The 19,608-nt window shown below is 44.8% G+C and overlaps 2 protein-coding genes across 9 annotated transcripts in view; one reads left to right on the top strand and one right to left on the bottom strand.

Moving 5' to 3' along the window:
* neurl1aa (neuralized E3 ubiquitin protein ligase 1Aa) overlaps window positions 1-5,529 on the top strand; it is a 34,495-nt gene extending 28,966 nt beyond the window's left edge. For all 3 annotated transcript variants that reach the window (XM_076982628.1, XM_076982627.1, XM_076982626.1), the window contains exons 5-6: window positions 1,013-1,165; window positions 1,285-5,529. In XM_076982628.1, the coding sequence (XP_076838743.1) occupies window positions 1,013-1,165; window positions 1,285-1,526 (395 nt within the window). In that variant the 3' untranslated portion in view covers window positions 1,527-5,529. The remainder of the gene's footprint in view (window positions 1-1,012; window positions 1,166-1,284) is intronic.
* Window positions 5,530-8,606: 3,077 nt separating this feature from the next.
* sh3pxd2aa (SH3 and PX domains 2Aa) overlaps window positions 8,607-19,608 on the bottom strand; it is an 82,787-nt gene continuing 71,785 nt past the window's right edge. For 3 of the 6 annotated variants that reach the window (XM_076982907.1, XM_076982903.1, XM_076982905.1), the window contains 6 exons: window positions 19,185-19,302; window positions 17,705-18,093; window positions 17,577-17,591; window positions 17,288-17,337; window positions 17,063-17,182; window positions 8,607-16,876 (listed from right to left, as the gene is read on the bottom strand). In XM_076982907.1, the coding sequence (XP_076839022.1) occupies window positions 14,948-16,876; window positions 17,063-17,182; window positions 17,288-17,337; window positions 17,577-17,591; window positions 17,705-18,093; window positions 19,185-19,302 (2,621 nt within the window). In that variant the 3' untranslated portion in view covers window positions 8,607-14,947. The remainder of the gene's footprint in view (window positions 16,877-17,062; window positions 17,183-17,287; window positions 17,338-17,576; window positions 17,592-17,704; window positions 18,094-19,184; window positions 19,303-19,608) is intronic. The other 3 variants (XM_076982908.1, XM_076982904.1, XM_076982906.1) reach the window with 1 other exon arrangement.

Here is a 19,608-nt window from a genome sequence, read left to right as displayed (position 1 = left end):
ATCACTAGTCTAGCTCCTCCTTCCATTAGATATAATCACTAGTCTAGCTCCTCCTTCCATTAGATATAATCACTAGTCTAGCTCCTCCTTCCGTTAGATATAATCACTAGTCTTGTAATGTTGTATGGCTTTCACACATGAATTTGTAATTTTACTCAAATTGTACAGTCTAATTGCTGTAAGGACTATTACATAACTAGTTTTAATTGGTGGCAGCAGGGAGATTGAAAACCATCTGATAAATGATGATGTTTTATGTGTTACTTGTTATTGAAGAGAGTACAGCAGTCCGGTCTGAAAGTGTCCTCACTGGGCATTCGGCCAAGGTGGCACATAGCTCAAATAACATACATATTAGAGTTCTTTGGAGTGGGTAGGATTTCTCCAGAGTTCTCTCTCATCTTCTCTCTTTGGCCTTCCGCCTTGTTAATCTGCCAGGGATGATGTGGACCGAGCCAGGCCAGCGCAAACCAGGGTCAGCTGCTGTTCACTCGGAGCGGTGGACTTCAACTGCCCCTCTGTGTGGAATGATTGAATGCTGCAATGGCATGACTGACTTCACAGGGGATCGTTCTCTGTACTCATCCCACCCTGTGTATCCCCCAACTCTGTCTCCAACTTTAACAAAGGATCAGCCCGTGGGACATGTTCAGTTTGCAGACATGACGACTTTCGTGCAGGGCATGCACAACTGGCTGGGCCACACCTTTGTTGGACCTAATATAGATCCTTGCAGGACCCCCCTTTTCTCAGTACCTGATACTACCAGAGTCCACTGCAGGCACAAACCTCAGGGGCTTATATCTTTGGCGACCCTGTAGCCTATAGCACATGTTTACTTGCTATTATGTGTGTGTGTGTGTGTGAGAGAGAGAAAGAGAGAGAGAGAGAGAGAGAGAATACTTCTTCTCCTGAAGCATTTATGCAGAGATATACATGCATACATATATTTGGATACATTACTTGCTGCCTCGATAAGTCTCTCATCATTGTCCTCACGTCTGGCTTGCAGGCTCCACCCACGTGGGTGATGGACACGCCCCGCCCAGCCCCGGCTCGCCCATCTCCTCGCCCCGCTCGCCCGGCGGTGGCCTCTGCAGCGACATCTCAGAGCCCGCTCTGAACGGGGGATGCTCGGGGGGCTTCTGCAGCCGCTCGGTTGGAGGTGAGCGTCACATGGCCTGGGGCCGTCCCACCCTGGAGGCTTTGTTCTGCCTTTTCTTATTGGGGTTCCGTCTAATTGTCTCTTATTGTTCCTCACCTTTTCCTTTCCACCTCTCCAAGGAACCACCCCGAGCTCGCCCATCACCCTGCCCAAGTCCCCCACCTTCCCATCATGCTCCAGCTCGTGGCCGGACGAGTGCTCCATCTGCTATGAGAACGCGGTAGACACGGTCATCTACGCCTGTGGTCACATGTGTCTCTGCTACACCTGCGGCTTGCGCCTCAAAAAGATGGCCAACGCCTGCTGTCCCATCTGCAGGAGAGCTATTAAGGATATTATAAAGACCTACAGAAGTACATAAGAGGCATACCACACGCCTCTAATATACGGTGTCCTGCAGGAGACATAATTCAAAGAGACCCTCATACACGGGAAAAGAGTCATCACAGTTCAGGGACCTCCTGTCTGACAAGTCACAGACTCTCTGTTTCCATGGCAATGATTTTTGAACCTTCAACCTCAAAGGCTCAGGCATCCATCCACAAAAAGGTCTTTGGTGTTTCATGCGCAAGCCTTTGTTGCTACAGTAACTGTCGCTAAGGAAACCAGTCACGTCGCTGCTCAGGATAGGACACTGAGGTTCTCACTAAAGCTTTCCACATGTAAAAAAAAAAAAAAAAAAAAGAGTAAGGAAACAGTAATCATGTAAATAACCTCGGGCGGTTCAGGAAGTTTCAGTGTTCAGGAGTCACTTCGGTGTCTCTTTCATTTCCCCTCTGAGCCATATGAGACTCTGAGAATCATCTATTTAAACAGATGCAGAGTGCTCTTCAGCTGGAAGTCATATTTAATGTAGATGACAGCTTTGGACATAACCGTTATTTCCTTCCAACTGTGGTCAGTCATCAAAACCTCTCCGCTTTCCGCTGTGTTCGTTTGAAATTGTTTTCAGTGTCACAATTTTTGTCTGTGTACAGCTGAGACTAAAAGAGCCCAAACACCCACGTAGAGTTCGTCCTAGCCTCACGGTCTCTCGATAGCAGCAGTTCCTTAGCTACTACCTCTCCATATAGCTGCCTGTTGCTGCATGCTCTGAGGTCAGCAATGCCCTACTGACTGAGAGGAACTCTTAAGGGTTGACAGTGCTGTGTTATACTACGTTAACCCAAGGCTTCTCGGGACAGGCGCCAGAGCTTTTCTGATGCTAGCTGTACACAATGCTAAAGTTAAACCGGGTAAACAACACGTGATTTGATGGAATGTCTAAAAACGTCCAGACATTCTCTTGTGGCTGAATAGTCAATCACTGCAATTGTGATTGAACGGACCCATATGTAAGGAATTGGAACACACACGGTCCAAAAAATAAATAAAAAAAAAGGAACAACTGTGTAATGTAATTTTAAAATGATCCCAAGTCAGGATGGTGCAATCAAAGCTCAGACTCATCCAGACTCATCCAGACTCTCTGGCATCAGCTCTGCCATTTGTGTGTTCCAAACTGCTCCGTGAAACACTTCACACATGCAATTGCCATGGAGACCAGAATCTTGGAAGAAGGAACACAGCCTTGAGGCCTTAAACACTGAAAGGATCGTTTGTTGCGAGAGGCTATTTGATTTGCCGAGTTAATCCATATTTTGACAAAAGACCCTCCTTATTTGCGGCCATGTGGCGTGGTGGTGTGCTGCGGAATAGCAGATGCTCACGGGAAGCTGGGAACGAAGACTGAAGAAATTGCTCTAACGAAAGGGGGAGAAGAGAACCTGTTAATACTAGATAGTTCTTGTACTAGTCATAGAAAATACATGGGTCAAAACATTGAACGAATCCGCTGTACAGGTTCACCTTAGTCGTGTATCTAAAGAGGAGCTGATCTCTGAAAGTTCAACTAATGTCCCTCCACATGACAAGAGGGACTTCAGCAAGTTTTGCCTTATTGGGTGCACACCGAGACGGGAGTGGTTTTGCCCAGATGTCGAAAAAAGGTCGAGATGGACCTACGATGCCATGAAGATGCAGCCTGATGCTTTATTGGTGAATTTAGTCTTGATTACATCCCCTACGAGTTCCTCCAGGGATCGATTCAGCTTTCGTCCAAACGCCGACAGAGAGTCGCAATTGCGTCCGTTCCAGCGATAATCCAAACTCAGTCACCGATGTTGGCCACATAGCTCACCATTAGTATTGAGCGCGTGAACAGCAGCTCTGTGGATGGCGTTGCGTTCCGACGGAGCTTTCTTATTGGACGACGCGGTTGCAGCCACCTTCTACAGCTGCATGTCAAAGACATCGTCAGTGGCTAGTTTTGTACAAAGGAACCGTGACAACCGGGGCTCAATTCAACGCTGCTATAGCATTATTCGCCTTTTTATACAGGCAGTGCTGAGAACAACGTGCACTGTAGATCGTCACTCTCGAACACTTTATCACTTTATCGCTGCTGTTGCAGGGGATCTCCAGTTTAGACAATTGCGATTTGTGTGTGTGTGTGTATCAGTCTGAAAGCTGGACGTCCTCTTCATGTATTCTGCCATCTGGTGAGAAATCAGCTCCTGTTTTGGAATAATTCGGCCAAGACGGCGGAGAGCTTGGTTCCTCTTCCCCTCCAATGAAAACATGTTGTGTAATACATTTTCTTTCGTCATGGCATCAGCACTAAATTTTAAAGCTATATGCTGTTGCTTGAAGTGGTTACTCACGTTTGAATGTTAATTTATGTTAACTGGTAATAACCTGAACTTCTAGAATAGCAGTATCCAAGGTGTTCCTTTAATGTTTTGCTATGATTTGATTGATAATAATGATTGTATTTGTAGTGTGTTCCTCTCTGGGTTACACTGCAATGCATTTCTTAAAATAGAGAGAGAGAGAGAGAGAGAGAGAGAGAGAATGGTTATCTTGTACCCTCAAGCCTTACTGTGCAGTATATCTATAAGGGGCTTTGCTGAAAACAATCACAAATATGTTTCTTCTGGGTACAAGATAAGCACAAGATGATGATGATGTACAATCTTTTTCATTTTTTATTTTCTTTTTTTTTTGTAATTTCCTTCTCAATACCGTGCCCTGTTTTGCAGGTCCTTAGATCTTGTGGATAATGTTTTTATGATCTGAGCCTTGGTATCCGCACTGCTGTCAATTCTGAAAGCATAACGCTTCAAGCAATAGAACAGATTACATAAATGTTTAGAACATAAGGCAAGACGTGAGATTTATAAGAAAGGTATTGAAAGGGGAGAGGAAGTGATCTTATAGCTGATCTTCACAGCCGTGCTGACAGATGACTTCAATGGACCTCACTTTTTTTGTATTTCCCCTTGTCTAAGTGCATTGAAAAGTTGTACACAACACATGGTATTTACAGGCCATTCTTGTGTTTTTTAAGTCACTTTATAAAGTCTTTGATTGTAAATTTCTAGGCCCTTTTATCCCAGGGACTACAGATCTTTATGCAAATGTTCTGACCAAATTATTAATACAGAAGGAAAGCGTGATAATCCTGTCCCAAAATGAAATAATAAGTTGTAATAAATTAGCTGTAAAATAGGATTATTTATTTCACCTTTGAGATAGCTCATCACCCTATCTTACAGCTGCCCAAACCAGACCCGTCGTGTGTGGTCCAATCTCTAATATGCACCATTCATGCGCCAGAACAGTTTAATAACCGGGAGTGTTTTGATCCCCTTGATTTAGGAGCTGATCCTCTCACAAGAGGACATGAAGTCCTCCATAACACACTAGAGTCACACGTCTGACTGTGGTCAGTCCAGTAATATAATATGATGGATGATGAGGAGACTGATTTGGAATATATGGTACAGATAATCACCTTCTTTCAGTTTGGACTGATTGATGGTCTTTTATAAGGGAGTGTCCTAATTAGCATCGTGTCTTGTTTTGACTCTTGGTGATTTACTCCAGGACACCTCAGATGGTTATTTATTCAAGCTTAATTTGATATATAGATATGCAGTCGATAATGTCATTGGGAACCGCTAGATCAGTTCATTACGTACTAAAAGCTATTAAGACTACATTTTTATCCTTTTACCCATGTTTATTTTCCACTATATAATTGTGTTTTTCTGTTCACTGAGTCCCCATTGGTGAACAATGGGACCAAGTAGTTAGAACACATCACCTTCTCCCAGTGCTGAATGAATTAGTGATTCAATGAATCAGTTCATCTGCAATTCACCCATTATAATTTTAATCAATTTTGAAATCTATTTTTCCGTTGTGGAAATGTCTTTTGTGCTTCTTTTTAGGGTTGTTTGGCAGTCGGTGACTGGATTGTGAGGATTGTTTATTGTGAGTCAGGAGTTGATTGTGTCAATAAACTTTCCAAATGTGTTTCAGCTAGCGTGTTCCTGACCTGTTCTTTTGTTTATCAGTCATCTGATCGTTCAGGAAATTACACGAGGATAAAAATCTTATATGTGGTTACAGTCTAACCCATTTTTCATAAATTAATTCACACTGGCACGTTACGTAACGTTTACAACCACCTGGGAGAGTTCAAATTATTTCCCAGTGAAAAAAAAACTGAAAATGGGCTTGAATCATAATTACATATTGGCTACATTCGTGTCACCTGGGCCCCGGCCTCTCTGTCTGGATCTCAGCCGATGAAGGTCGAACGTGCCTGAGGCGTCCGACGTACGACCAGGGGGCGACACCGGGGAGAACAGGAGGGGCAATCAGCCCTTTGGGTATTTTAATAAATGCTCTCTGAAGTGGAAAAGGCTGAACTGACCTCTCTCTTCACATTAATTGTTAGGTACCTCTTTGTGAACTCGTAAATTAACCTCAAATAAACTGGAGGTTCTGGCTCGAAAAAATTCACTACTGCAGCACTCTCTGGGTTGCTCTGGCTTGTGTAATGCTGCCCCCTACTGTAGGGAAATATATATTTTCACGTTGTTCCATCTCCGTTGTTCCTGGCTGTGATCGTGTTTCCCAGACTTATCTTAAGACCAGTCTTGGACGAAATTTCAGTACCAATGGAGCATCACACTAGGAATAGTCATACCTAATGGGCACAACTAGATGGAAAGTCTTGTGCATGTACAATACAAAGTCTACAATGTGTATGGAAATAATACTGCCTATTTTTTTCCATTAGGTCTTTCTAGACTGACCAATAATCTGTTTAACAAATTCTCTGATAATCTGGAGATGTTTTAGATGTGTTCTGTAGGTGTTCTAATCTCTCTAAATGCGTACTAAAATCTCATAGATGAGACAAAACATTAAAGACGTGCTCGTGAAGAGCGATATAATTGACCATTCAAATTTTAGCTGGTACTGTAGTCTGCACCTAATGCGCTACATCAAAATTGATTAATACAGCCCATAAAATAACTGGCACAAAAAGGTCAATTGACATTACTTGCAAGATATATAATCAGTTTTACATTGGAAGAGAAGACATGCTGATTGGTTTGTTGAACACCTTCAGGATTAAAGATGTCATTTCCAGTGTCGAGGCATTTTAATACTAATGGACATTGTATTCAGGAAATTTGTTTGCATAGCCATTTGTTGCTATGGCAGCAATGCAATTTGGAAACAAAGAAAAAAACTGATCTACATTCTTGGAATTTTAGAACTCCATGAAATTGGCAAAAGTCCCATCCAAATTAGCACCACAAATTATGATAGGATGCCACCTGTGCAACAAATCCAGTCGTGAAATTTCTACACTCCTAAATATTTCACAGTCAACTGTCAGCTGTATTATAAGAAAATGGAAGTGTTTGGGACGACAGCAACTCAGCGGTAGACCATGTAAACTGACGGAGCAGGGTAAGCAGATGCTGAAGTGTATAGTGCAGAGGTCGCCAACTTTCTGCAGAGTCGATCACTACAGACATCCAAACTTCATGTGGCCTTCAGATTAGCTCAAGAACAGTCCGCAGAGAGCTTCATGGAATGGGTTTCCATGGTCGAGCAGCTGCATCCAAGCCATACATCACCAAGTGCAATGCAAAGCATCGGTTGCAGTGGTGTAAAGCACGCTACCACTGGACTCTAGAGCAGTGGAGGTGTGTTCTCTGGAGTGACGAATCATGCTTCTCCATCTGGCAATCTGACGGATGAGTCTGGGTTTGGTGGTTGCCAGGAGAACGATATTTGTCTGACTGCATTGTGCTAAGTGTAAAGTTTGGTGGAGGGTTTTCAGGAGCTGGGCTTGGCCCCTTAGTTCCGGTGAAAGGAACTCTGAATGCTTCCACCCTTCCTCTCCCAACATGACTGTGCACCAGTGCACAAAGCAAGGTCCATAAAGGCATGGATGGCAAAGTTTGGTGTGGATGAACTTGACTGGCCTGCACAGAGTTCTGACCTCAACCCGATAGAACACCTTTGAGATGAATTAGAGCGGAGACTGAGAGCCAGGCCTTCTCGTCTAACAGCGGTATGTGACCTCACAAATGCGCTTCTGGAAGAATGGTCAAAATCCCCCATAAACACACTCCTAAACCTTGTGGACAGTCTTCCCAGAAGAGTCAAAGCTGTTCTAGCTGCAAAGGGTGGACCAACGTCATATCGAAACCTATGGGTTAGGGATGGGATGTCACTTAAGCTCATATGTGAGTCAAGGAAGGTGAGCGAATACTTTTGGCAATATAGTGTATATGTTCTGATTTAAACATCTATATTTCCATATATAAACTGGTTCCGCACTGATGCTGCTGAAGCATCCGGTTTCTCTTTGTATACTATATAATACCATATGTCTGTATTACACACACACACACACACACACCTGTGAATCAAATGGAGCACTGTCTGAAATATTCACTAATAAACTGCAGTTTGGGCTTTGGTCATTTTTTAGTGTCCTGAAATTTAGTGTAGGACAGACAAAAATCCCAGTGTACCCAGTGGTGTGTAAACAATGGATCTTAGCAGGCATATAATCTTCATAATGGTTTGAAGATTCATACGTAGCTTCTCTGATGACCAAGGGACCCTGGCGACCCGAGACATCATAGGCCTGTTACAAATGCATCCTATTTCTGTACATTCATAGCTCGAGTTTGACAAAAGAACTAGGTTTGCTTTCAGGTCAAATCATTTTGTAATAAAACATTTTTTACAATCTAGCTAGCCAGTTAGCCACAAGTCAGCAGACCGTTTACACTATCTCAGGGTCCGATGAAGACGTGGCTATCCTAATCCACTAATTTGTCACTATGGTTATTTTGACATTCAAATTGTTTGTGACACCATCTGCTGTCTCACAGGAATGGGCTAACTTGCAAGATGTAGTGTCCGAAATCGTTCACGACCTTGAGAGTTTCAGTGGCCTATAACAGCGCTCCATATAGTGATCCAGACATTTACATGTAGGGGTCTTGACATCTATGGAAAATCTTTTCTGTGTGCATTGACTGTACGCTAAATGGCTGTCGAATACATGCCAGCATGCTTAAAGAAAAAAGGATGATATATTTTATTGTGTTTTAGGACAATGCGAGATACAATGTAAACATGAACAAGATACAAAAGGGGAAAAAAGAGGAAAACAGAGAATAATGCTGCAGACCATTTCAAAGGAAACAATTACAAATGGCGGTTTTATTTTGGGGTGCTTTTGTTAAATTTTTGAAGGTTTTGTGCTTCAGGATCTAAGATGGTTTCAATTCAATGCTTTTACACAATCAAATTCCCAATTTTACTGAAAATGTCCTCCATGAACCCTGTATTTGGTGTAACTGTAATAAAACCAAACCATTTCTGGAGACCTTCAAAAAGACGAGTGATTAACATAGTATTATGAAGCAAAACACAGTCTGCCTTCAAACATCACAGGCTGTTCAAAACAGCAGTGTGGAGTCATCATTCCAAGTGCTGTTTGTGAAGCACCAGGAATTCCATTAGGACTTCATCTTTTCTAAATACTTGACTCTGCCTAAAGACCTTTCTGAAATCCTCTGACAACATAGTCATGTCTGAAAAAGTTTGCAAGGACCATAATACAGCTATCTCGCTGTTTAAAAGGCCGGCTGAATGGGATTTGGAGATGCCCGCGAGGGAATGTGATTAAAAGGCCACCCAATTAAATCCAACTTTTGATGGTATGTTTAGTGGAGCCAGAGTGACATTTGATGCAACACGCAGCAGTCGATGGGTTTCAAGAGTCATCTTATGCAAGAAAAAAAATGTAATTAGAGCAGAGTCTCTAAAGAGCAAAGAGAAGCAAAGTGGGTAAAGGGGACGTCAGACTGGTCCCCGTCCCTCTCTGGTTCTGGCATGTCCCTGTCCCCGCTGGTCCCGGCGTGTCACCGCCCCCCACTGGTTCTCACTGAGGACAGAAGACGAAGCGTCTGCCCTCTTGCACCTCGAAGCTTCACGTTCAGTTTAGTTACATCCTCCTGCTACGCTCAGTGCGGAATAAACCTCAAGTGTTTCAAGCTAAACTAAAAACCTACAGAAAGTCCTCAAAAACACGTAAAGCATCTCTCTAGACCACACCTACGGCTAGCTGTCTTTACATACGTCCCTGGCCACCGCAGCACTAACCCAACACCAGCAATTTGTCCCAAGTTCTGGTCCACAGGGTTCCAAAGGCCATGGTTCTACAATTCAACTCATCGGGATTCAAGCTGCAAACCCCAGAGAGGTGGGATTTAGTCATTAATGAACCGACTGCTTGGTTAATGTGTTTTCACGGTGCCTTTAGAGCACCAAACGTCTGCTTCACAAACAGAATGCTGGCAGCGTAACGGAGCAGAACTCCAAACGTCCCCGATGACGGACAAGTCGTCTACCACCAAAACACAGGAGATGAGCAGCGTGCTTCCAGACAGCTGACCCGAGGACAGTGTTTAAGGACGGGTGCGTGGGTCAACGGAAAAGACGTGTCGTCCGTCTGTCCGTTTCTGCCTACGCTGTCAGGTACAGCAAACCTGCTCCGACGCCCCCTGCAGAGGGATGGAGCGAAGTGCTAATTAGCGCCCGCACATCCTCTCTCTTCTGCTGTTCAACAACACCCGTCACGGCACCTGTCTTTGCGGCTTTCGCTCTGGGCGACCGCGTTTGAACGAGTCCATTACAGCTGTCGGACTCGATCCCGTGATACCTGACTGAGTCTCAGCGGTCTCCGCGCACGACAAACACGCGTTCTGTCAACTTCCTCTAGCCATCTTCTCATGATCCCACCAACACATACACACCCACACACAAACAGGCTCTCTCACAAACTCCATCTTCTTACACTCCGTCTATTCTGGCTGCTCTTGCAACAGGAAAAAAAACAAATGTGCACAAAAGCACTGATATGAGGTCAGTGCAGATTTTAAGTTGTACAAATGCTTACTGTGAGTACTGACAACAAATCTGATCTCAAATCAGTACTTGGGAGAAACGACCGGCCTAAACAAACCCCACTCAGTTTGTTGGCACAGCGGCTATTTCTCTAGAATCATTCTCTCGGGTGAGGTGACGGAACACGCCGGAAGAACACGCCAGAACGGCAGGATGTAAGTTGGAGGAAAAACATGGTGGACAGACACGTGAGCAACTGGTCCACTCTGTACCTCCGCTGAAGATTACTGAGCTTAGTCTGCTATGCCAGAGTCCATTTGTTGCAATGAAGAATGAAAGGGAAAGTAAAGACTATGAGCAAGTGAAACAGAGAGAGAGAGAGAGAGAGAGAGAATGTTCAAATCAGCGACTGACCGCTGACAGGAGTGTTGCATCAGTTCTGATTTACATGGCTGGCTTTTCAAATAGGGAGAGCTTAAGACCACCAGGAATGCCTCCCCTTGCATGACGAACATCCCAAAGACAGAGAAGGCCTGCTGGAAATCCACTTCACTTCAAACCAAGGCTAACATTCTGCAAAAGAACGTAAGAACAAAACACTGGTAGAAAAACGAAGGGGCGTCCACAGGTTAACGCAGTAGCTCAGTGGACCGAAAGCAGAGGGTCCACTGCAGGCTGAGCTGAGGACTCATGAGATGTGTGGGGTAAATGCCCTTCTGATGTGACACAGCAACGGACGATGGAGATGAGTCCCTGTGTTGAGAGAGGAACCGTGTAGGACCCGTCCACTAAGAGAGTCCTCTGAGAGAACGGTACCTTCATCAGTTTGGACGCCAGGGTAGCGAGGTCCTGCTTTACAAACAGGGTCGTTGGATAGTCTGAAAGGATGACATATCGGGCCTTTGGCAGTGTAGGGAGGACTCCAGTGAGCTCCGATGAACTCCAGTGAGCTCCGATGAACTCCAGTGAGCTCCGATGTTACATTTGGGTTTCTTGGTTTTTCCCAACTGGCACAAGGAGAAAATAAAAGACCTGGTGGCATGACGACAAAATGCCAGAGCACACAGATGTGGTTACAGCTCCATTGTTGCCATGGCAATATGACAAAATGATGATGATGTCACAAATGTTTGAGTCACTCTGTCATTAGGGAGAGGTACAATAACATGGGCAAACGTGTGTGTGTGTGTGTTTATGTGTGTGTGTGTTTGTTGTCTTCTGATAGTGAGGACCAGTGTCCATTAATGAAGGGGACTGTGACATTCACGATAACCCATCTCACCATGCTGAAATATCTGTTGAAAACAGATAAAAAAAAACTTCAACAAATAAAGTAAAATAATTTGACAAATATGACTCAGGTTGAAATTAAAATAAGTGACATTATAAAGGAAGAACCTTAAACAAATATTTAAAACTTGCTTCAACATTGCAGTTCTTGTATTTGGTGAGATGCCTGTTATTCTATTGCACATTTACTCATAACATTTGTGTTACGTTGACCCACTGGGATAAAGGAAATGATAAATTGTAATATCTCTGCAACCAAAAAACAGGAGAAGACAACATAATGGCTTAGATGATACACACGTACATAATATGACAAAAGGCTTAGCGTGATGCGATTTCCCTTGTAAATTGTAGATGCAAACAAAATTAAGCTTAAAATGTGAATGGAATTTACTTGGAAAAAGCAATATCCATTCAAATTGTTGGAGTGAGTCGACACATTTCTATAATGCCTTCGTCAAGTGGTTGGGAAAGAAGCGCTAATAATAATTCACTTTTATAATTAGCCAGTCTTTTGACAATAGTGGGAACACACAATTGCATATAATATAGGCCTGTTTAATATAGTAATGTAGTTGCCAAAACTAATAATTATAACTCTGAATTATTGGATGAATATAACTAAAATCTGAATAGATTGTGTACATTACAATTTAGTTTTGTAAAAAAAATAAAATGTCTATCTGTCCACCTTGATTAATTCTGACCCAGAGAAATGCAAAACGCATTATGTAATTCTGAGGCGGACAGGGAGATATTGGGGGCTCGGGGTCAAAATTGTAACGTCTGGGAACAAAGTGAGCGTATCAAGATGAAACCGCAGAATATCAAATCAGGCATTATAGAGGGTCCAATAATGAGAGAAGAAGTGCTCACAGTTGCTAAAGGTGCAGCAGTCAGCCATGGGGAAGAATCATCAGGAGAAAGTGCAAAAAGGTCAAATCAAACTTGTGATATAGCCAATCTGTGACACTAGAGGGAGCCACTGAGGAGATTCTGACTAAGAGCCTCCAATGCAGATGACGTCACTGACTGCCAGTGGCGCGCACTTAGGAAACAAAATAGCAGTAGAGGTATATTTTTTAAAATGAATTAAATAATCATAAATACAAAAAAAATAATTTCTGTTTAATAAATAATGTGCTGATGAAGCTCACTGCATCTTTAAATCGATACATTTTTGCTTTATGAAAAAACTCAAATGCATCAACTCAACAAATGAACCACTCCAATCATCATTACTGCCCATGTGCGATCACACAACAACAACAAAACAAAAACAACTACTGCTTAATAGAATATAACTGCGATCTAGCAGGTACTTTGATACTATAATACTGTCCAGCAGAAAACAAAACGTTAGTGCTTGACTCAACTAAGAGTTCCCACGGCACTGTTCATTAGAAAAATATTTCAGCAGTCTTGAACATCAGCCTTTTGACATGGATCATTATTATGATTTATTCAGCTACTCATTTGTTTGTTTGTTTGTTTGTTTTTGGGGGGCGGCGGGAGGGGGGAGTGTATAAGACATTCTATCAACAAACCAATTAATACATCTGTAGAATAAAAATGAAAGATGATAGCTGTACTAAACTTTTCACTCACTAGAACCTGTAATTTGATGTTCATTACTTTTCCTAAAAAAAACCTAGAAATGATCAAATAAACCTTAAGCTCAACTGTGAACTGTGTAACTTCAACTCTGTGTTCAATACTGCCCAGCAATATCGCAATATACGTTGAAATTAACTTTGCATTTCAATGTGCTTTTCTTTGGGTAAAAAAATCAAGTGCTTCCAGATATAGCAATAAAATATCTATTTTTGCTCAGTTCTGAAACCTCGTTTGGGTTTGCTGAATACACTGTATTTCTTTGTACCCACAAATAAATACTAAATTAGAACAAAACAAACTAGCATAGTATTGGCATTCTGCTTTGGTTTGATCACAGCTCGGGCTCACTGCTGTGTAACAAATTCCCTGGGATTGATTGGCAAATATCAAGCCATATTTTCCAGTAAGGAGTTTCCAAAACGCCACTGCGAGAGCAGTCGATTATCACCTAGAGCAGCAGCTCACCCTGGGTCCCAGGCTCCGCCCCTTCACCTTGTGACGCTGGCTTTATACCCAAATATGGTCAGGGTAAGAAGCACTGAAATCCAATGGCAGCAGTGTGTCCAATTTCTATTAGTCTGAGCTACACATAATTGCACGACATATTGTCCTTTAACAAATCAGTGGTGCTTTATTTGGGTTGGTGGGGCTCTGAGGGTAGCAGAGGGCTGGAGGGAATAAAAGAGAGTGAAGAGCATGAAAACTAAAGCCAATTTTTAGAGACCCTCATTCAAGAAACATCAGAACTAATGCAAGATCACATGACAGGAAGTGTGTCAGAAGGGAACTTCCTTTACCAGGCCGATAAGATTTGCATGGATGTCACAAGAAAGCAGAAATACATCTCTAAGGAAGACATGACAATGACACGAGACACGAAACAATTACAAAAACTGAACAAAAGTTAAAAATAAGAATCAAATGTATGCTTTGAATCTTTAACTGCACTCGATGGTAACACAGTTTGTTTTGTTATTTGCGTATCCGATGTCTTACATTCTGCAGTTTCTGAGTGTTTAAAGGTTTCATTCGTTTTCTGTTTTTACTCCTATGCTGAAATCATCTCTCTCTCTGTTTGTCACTTTGTATGCAAAAGTAATTTTGGCAAATTCTGCACTCATAAGCCTATGGCACCAAGCTTAATTTTGGTACTGATACTGATTTACTGGTGTTTAAATGATTCCTTTTAACATTCAGTCAACGATGAACAAAGGCACCCATTTGGCATAAAATTTCGGGCTGGAATTTCTCTCGTCATTTGCCCGGATTATTCTGTCATTTATGTAAAACCCTTTCTTTAAAAGCTAGCGTGTATGTTCTTCTTGTTTCTAACTGGAAATAGTATCCTCCAATTCTTCTCCTTAAAAACTGGGTTGGCCAAACCCCAATTCTGCTCAATGACATATTCTCACTGGTGTACTCCACACACACATCACTGAACATCTTTAGAGTCTTAGTAAACCAGCACTAAAGTGTCTCATTTTTCATACTGATACAAAAAAAGTCTTCCTCATAGAGTTTGGTAGCAAGTGTATGTTAGGAAACACTGAAATGACATTCTTTTCTTTGGGAAAGGGGGCGGGGGGTGTGGGTGGGTTATTTCTTCCTTTCCAGGTAGTTGGATGGTACCCAACCTTTACGTCCTTGTAGGCCATCTAGAACCTGGCAGTACCACCATCCATTGGGGTTCTTTTCTAGAACCTCTAGACTGGTGCCTTCAGGGAAGCCCATTGTCTCTTCATCTCCACGGTAATCGGCAATAGAGACGTAGACCTCACGCAGGTTGTTGTGAATGAGATGTGGCTTCTCTATGGGTTTGGGCTTCACGGTAGACACGGGGATTCCGTTCCTCTGAGCAATCAAGGGGCTAGAGCTTCCTGCCGGCACCGCTGTGGTTGTTCCAGACCTCAGGCGTACATCGGTCACCGGCTGTGGCCGCACGGCGGTGAAGGAGGAGTTCCGGCGCACACCGCCGACACCAGCCCTCATGTGATCGGTGGCACCCAGCGACTCGTTACGTCTCAGGGACCCCGTGTACACATTGGTGTCCTTCATGGGCTGCGGCACAGATACGAAAACCGATTGCGGGCGCACCGCCGCTTGACGGATACCGTTCCGCATGCGCACGCCTGAGCCGTTGAGCTGGGCGGGCGGCTTGCCAAAGCCCCCCGGTGGTTTGGAGGGGATGGGGGGGCTGGGGTTAGCGGCCCTCCGTAGATTCTGCTGGTTGAGGTTGTTGAGGGCTTGCACGCGCTGCTCGTTCTTCTCCAGGCTGTTGGACTTGCTGGTGTTGCTCAGCTCCGTCAAAGGTCCATCGTGACAGTCTGTGACGCCTGCGTCGGACGCTTGCCTGACAGGCTCCAGGTAGAAGGTCGGTGCCCAACCCTCCTCCACGCCCCAACGGACGTACCACCAGCCACTCTCCTGCTTCTCCAGCACCTCCACTTCCACACCCGCTGGGAAGCTAAGCTCGGAGTCCTGTGCCCGCTCGTAGGCGTCCGTAGTACGATACAAGGAGCCCTCGTAATCGGACTCGCCTCTGCTGCCTTTGGAATAGATGCTGGAAAGGTCGGAGGTGCTTCGAGAGGACACGGAGTCCTCCGACGACACCACGGAGGCGGTTTCTGAGTCTTCCCCGCCGCGTACCACACGTAGCGCCGCGTGGCGAACGGCGCCCGTGGGACGCAGCTGCCGCCGTAAGCTGCTGATGTCCATCCGCTCTGGGCTCTGCGGCTCAGACTTGGTCAGGAGAGGCTTGGGCCGGACCACCGGTTTGGGCCGGGCCGACGGGCTCTGGCTGGTCCGGATCTCCACATCCTTGCGCATGACGGGCTCTCGTTTGGGATTGCGCCCCGCCTCCTCCAGAAACGTCCTGGCGCTGGTCTTCTCGGGCCGGTTCAGTGACTGACTCCTGCTGAGGTCTAGAGGATCCCTAAGAGGCCTTCCTCCACCCAAGGGCTTCCGGCCCAAGGTGCGGCTCCTGGGTGGCTCGAAGTCCCCGCCACCACACTCTCTAGTGATGGCAAAGTCATCGGAAGAGAATCGAAACCCGTCGTTCTCATAAATGGCCTCCTCCTTGGTGACAATTTCCAGTGAGTGTTCGCTCCTTAAGGGGGACGTCTTCACAGTTAGAAGAGGCGAGGCTTTCCCCGTGGCCTGAGCGATCCTTTCTGCAGCCGCTTTGCTGCTTTTGATCTTCACGCAAGGACGAGGCTCCTTCTTTATCGGTTCGGCATCCAACTCCAGGTCGCCTCCAATGGCGGGAATATCGTATTCTGGCTCCTCGTAAACAGGCCTACTGGGGGATTCTGGTGCCTTGGAGGCAGAGACACTAAGGGGGGGTGTGTCCTCAGAGTCCTGCCTTTTGACGGGCGGTGCCGGGGGCGGGACTTTGGGACGAGTGAGTGTGCTAGTTCTCCTGCTCAGGTTGGGCTTCTTGCGTTTATCGATATAGGAACAAGGTGCCCAGCCCTCCATGTCTCCAATCTGGACATACCACCATCCACCCGAGTTCTTCTCTATCACCTGTAGGTCACATCACAAATGCTTTTGTGGTAAGCAACGTTTCCATAATGAAATTAAAGTCCTCTTAGACATTCCTTCAGCTATTTCAACTCATTTACATACTCTGCATGTAAACTACATGGCCCATAAAACAGATTACTATTATTCTTAATTTTATCTACTTATTTCTCAATTAACAGCGCTTACATCAGCCTTTTGTCCTCCACGGAAGCTGATGCCATCTGAGATGTTGGACTGAAACTCGGCAATGGTGTAGTACTCCGCTTCTACAGTAGGGGGCTCTGGAGGCTTTGGCAGCTGGAATCCCTGAAGATGTGAGGAAATAGGTTTATAGCAAAAATATGCTGCCATAGCTTTTAAATCAGTCCTTCAAGAAATAATGACAAACATTAACTAAAACGAATAACTAACCAGATTGGCCTCTCTTCGGGGGGGAGGTTTCTGTCTAAGGTTTGGGGATCCTGCAAAAAAAAAAAAAAAAAAAACAAATAAATTACGGCCATAGACACACACACACACACACACACACACACACACACACACACAGACATTACAAACACGCTATTAGTAAACACTGCACACTCCTTCTGATATCATCAGTGGGTTGAGTGATTACTCTCTGCAGGACAAACCACACTCCAATGCAAGATTATAAGTGTTTTAGTAGTAAACCCTGCAATCAGAGAAAACCTTTGCTTACCTATTGCTTCAAAGCCTATTTGATGGACAACAGAAGCGTTTGTGTTTTATTACGTATGTACGTAAAACAAGCCAAGACATGAGGATGGACGTGTGTGTATTTTAAACCCTCATGTATCTTTTACTCACCAATTTCCACACGGTGCGGAGCCACTCGTGCTACGGCGGGTGAGCCAGGTTCTGCTTTGGGTTTGCCGTCCTGAAGGGCGGCGCCGGACCCCGTCCCCAGGCCCGCCCCCGGCCCCGCCCCCGCCGTCCCGCCCTGCTCGGCTCCTTCGGCAGGACGCGGGATGGGAAGGCTGATCTGGTTCTTGGAGATGTGGCGTTCCGGCGTGGTGGGCTCGTCGTCCGTCTGCACGTCCTTCTCGCTGACCGCCTTCTTGTTCAGCAGGTTGCTGATCTCCATGATGTTGCCGATGATCTCCACGGGGCCGGTCAGTGTCTTCTTCCTCGGGGACAGGTCGTCCTTCAGCTTCTTCAGATATGAGGCCGGGGCCCAGCCCTCTTTCCCCAGGTACCTGGGGACACGGTGAAGACCCGATGTTACCTGTATGTTGAGGTGAATCAAACCTTTGTAGCGCTGCTGCTGTCATTATTACATAAGCATAGCATCAAAATCGCACACCGTCAGCTGCAACAAAGCTGCAATGTAACATCTAGCATCTGCCCAGAGCTGCTATTATTAAGCTCATCTCTTTTGATTATATTAAAAGATTTCTGTGACAAAACATCTCAAAATTGTGCTGACCAATCACATTTAATTCCTGCTTTTCCCGGTCACAACCTCTAGGGGTCAGCATTTACTCAAAACAGCCAAAAAAAATACAAAAAGTAAAACGACAAAGAAAATACCTTACCACTTCAGTCAGTCCCATGTTTACACTGAAATAGGACCAGCTCCAAATACTCAAATACAACATTAAAACTTCAGTCAAAAGAAATGGCGTAACATTTCTCAAATCTGAAGGGAAAAAAAAAACATCCAGCAACATTTGTCTAGGCTACACGGGTTCCCCAATTATCCCCATCTCAACATGACATAATGTAGAATAACTTCTTTATTTACTTATCTTGCCTCAAGTATCACGTTACAAAAAATACTGGGAGCCTTCATAAATCAGCCGTGAGGTGAACCACTGAGTGTCAGAACACTGTGTGAGTCGCATTCTGTCTCTCATTCAAGAGGACAACTTCGCACATGCACAAATAACACAGGGTAGGAACAGAGAGACAGAACCAGGAGGGAGAGAGAGAGAGTAAAATTTGGCTTAATTGGCCCTAAAGCGACAGTACAGCGTGGCTGATGACCTAATCACACAATCTGATCCCAAACTGAGGTCCATCTTCACCCATTACAGACTCTACCACCACCACCTCGCCATAGAGACCAGCAGACATAAACAGTCCTGAGAGTCTGAAGAGACTGTGTCAGCAGATCAGTACGCTCCTGACTGAACACACAAAACTGATTCATATTAGAACTAGAAGTTCAAAAGTCTTATTATCAGCATCAGTTACAGAGGTAATGGTGGAAATAATAATTGTAATAGAAGTATTCTACAGGTTCTCCCTGATATACCACCATCCCTCCAGGTTCTTCTGAATGTACCTGATATACCACCATCCCTCCAGGTTCTTCTGAATGACCTCCACGGTTACTCCTTTCTCAAACCCGATCTCGTCCTTCCCCTGGCTGCTGTATGACTGCACAGTGATGTACTTCTCCTCTGAGAGAGAGAGAGAAAGAGAGCGAGAGCGAGAGAGAGAGAGTACAATGCCAGTCAGGTCAGCCTTTCGTGTATGTTTTCTCTCCTCCAGGGGTTTGGGAATGTCTACGGCGGCGACATCAGCTGCCGTCACCCGGGAGGGCCGTGTTGCCACCATCCAGTGGCTCCCGTTGGCAACGGTGAGTCGTGCATCAGCGAAACCACGGCAACATTCAGGAGTCCTCCCGCAGCAACACATTGAGTCGCAGCCACGACAACAAACGGCTCGTCCTAAACGACTGTGAGCTCGAGCAAAAGCCTTGGCAG

This window comes from Brachyhypopomus gauderio, chromosome 20, assembly GCF_052324685.1.
Source record: "Brachyhypopomus gauderio isolate BG-103 chromosome 20, BGAUD_0.2, whole genome shotgun sequence".
Classification (NCBI taxonomy): Eukaryota; Metazoa; Chordata; class Actinopteri; order Gymnotiformes; family Hypopomidae; genus Brachyhypopomus; species Brachyhypopomus gauderio.
The sequence above is the reverse complement of the archived record's forward strand: the minus strand, read 5'-3'. Positions and strand labels throughout refer to the sequence as shown.